Source organism: Carlito syrichta, unplaced genomic scaffold (genome assembly GCF_000164805.1).
Source record: "Carlito syrichta isolate Samal-C Ts95f unplaced genomic scaffold, Tarsius_syrichta-2.0.1 Scaffold304253, whole genome shotgun sequence".
Classification (NCBI taxonomy): domain Eukaryota; kingdom Metazoa; phylum Chordata; class Mammalia; order Primates; family Tarsiidae; genus Carlito; species Carlito syrichta.
The window spans coordinates 51,377-53,071 of record NW_007248349.1 but is presented as its reverse complement, the minus strand read 5'-3'; the positions used below and the strand labels follow the sequence as shown (position 1 = coordinate 53,071).

The 1,695-nt window shown below is 39.4% G+C and overlaps 1 protein-coding gene across 2 annotated transcripts in view; it reads right to left on the bottom strand.

Moving 5' to 3' along the window:
* Positions 1–675: 675 nt before the first annotated feature.
* Positions 676–1,695, bottom strand: part of MAPKAPK5 (mitogen-activated protein kinase-activated protein kinase 5) — a 49,063-nt gene continuing 48,043 nt past the window's right edge. Inside the window, exon 14 of one of the 2 annotated variants that reach the window (XM_008059549.2) lies at positions 676–1,125. In XM_008059549.2, the coding sequence (XP_008057740.1) occupies positions 1,031–1,125 (95 nt within the window). In that variant the 3' untranslated portion in view covers positions 676–1,030. The remainder of the gene's footprint in view (positions 1,126–1,695) is intronic. The other variant, XM_008059548.1, reaches the window with a different exon arrangement.

Below are 1,695 nucleotides of genomic sequence, written 5' to 3'. Positions count from 1 at the left end.
GAGGCCGAGGCAGGAGGACTACTTGAGCTCAGCAGTTCAAGACCAGCCTAGGCAACATAGCAAGACCTCGTCTCTACAAAAAATCAAAACATGAGTCAGGCATGGTGGTGTATGCCTGTAGTCCTAGCTACTCAGGAGGCTGAGGCAGAAGGATCGCTTGAGCCCAGAAGTTGAGGCTGTGGTGAGCCATAATTATGTCACTGCACTCCAGCCTGGTTGACAGAGACCCTGACTTGGAAAATTTTTTTTAAATATAAAAAAAAGAAAAGAAAAATCATCCCCAAAAGAGGGCCAGAGAAACAGGGAGAAGAAGTAAGAACAGATGGAGCTAGTTAGGACTGGAAAGGAACCAGAGAGGACAAAATGGGACCTCATAGAAGCAGAAAGGGAAGCTCTGGTTAAATATGTAAAGAATAAAACTCAAAAGAGAATCTCATTAGAATTTTTAGAAAAACACCAATACCCTTTTAGCAAATCCGACAAAAAGGAAATGTTTCTGCTTTTCTCTAGAGAACTAGGGGCAAGGGAGTCTCCTGTCCCTAGGCCCAAGTGTGCTTCCTATGAGTTCCAGCAGGCAGACTGTAATGACTGATCATAAAAATTTCTTGGCACTAGAGCTAATCTCCCAACAGTGCAGAAAACAAATACATAGGGCAACTGAAACCAAGTTCCACAGTACTTGATTCAACTGTTCACTAAGCAGAAAGGTCAGTATAGTTGGTCCTTTACCTACTGCTGGCAAGTGGTTTTTGTATATTTTATTTCAAATAAAGCGATCTTCCTTGACAATACCATGTCATCTTACAAACATACAACTAAATAGTCCTAAAATAACAGTATATCTCCAGGAACTGAGCTTTTCTTAAAAAGAAACATTAACTATACAATTATTAAATCCTGGACCTTAAATCTACACAGCAACTTTAACCAATGTAGAAATGAAATTATGATTTATTAATTTACATAAAAATTACTTTATACATTTAAAGAATAATTTTTCAAATTGTTTTAAAAAAGTCTGAAGCTGTCATTATTGGGATTCGTGGGACGTGGTTTGCTCTTCTATCACTTGCTTCACAATTTCTGCCAGTTTTAGTCGATCTACTTTATCTGTGAATCCACGACCTGAAACCCAAGAAAGAACAAGATCAGTCTTCAAATTCTTTGAGAGGTGGCAGACTCTTGACAGAGACCCAATAAAGTACACATTACCAGTATCAAATCCACTCACACCAACAGAGCAACCATCCCCAACACTGATCAAAAGCAGTTCAGATTCCCCATTTTTCAGATAGCAGTTGAGCGGTTCCACTAACCTGGTAGTAAAAATCCAAAGTTCATCACCACAACATACAACCAAACAAAGAGAGACAAGAACTTTAGAATGCATACAGCTGACAAGAGACTCATATCCAGAATATATAAAGAAATTTCTATAAGAAAGATACAAGTCAGTAAAGAAACAGGCAGAAGACTTGAATTCGTACTTCACAAAAGTGGAAATCTAAATGGCCAATAAACATCTTGAAAGTGCATAACCTCATCAGTCATTAGGGCAATCCAGACTAAAATCACACTGCAACACCACATATTAGGATGACTAAGATAAAAAAGATAACAGCAGCCGGGCTCGGTGGCTCAGCCTGTAATCCCAGCACTTTGGGAGGCTGAGGAGAGAGGATTGCCTGAGCCTGC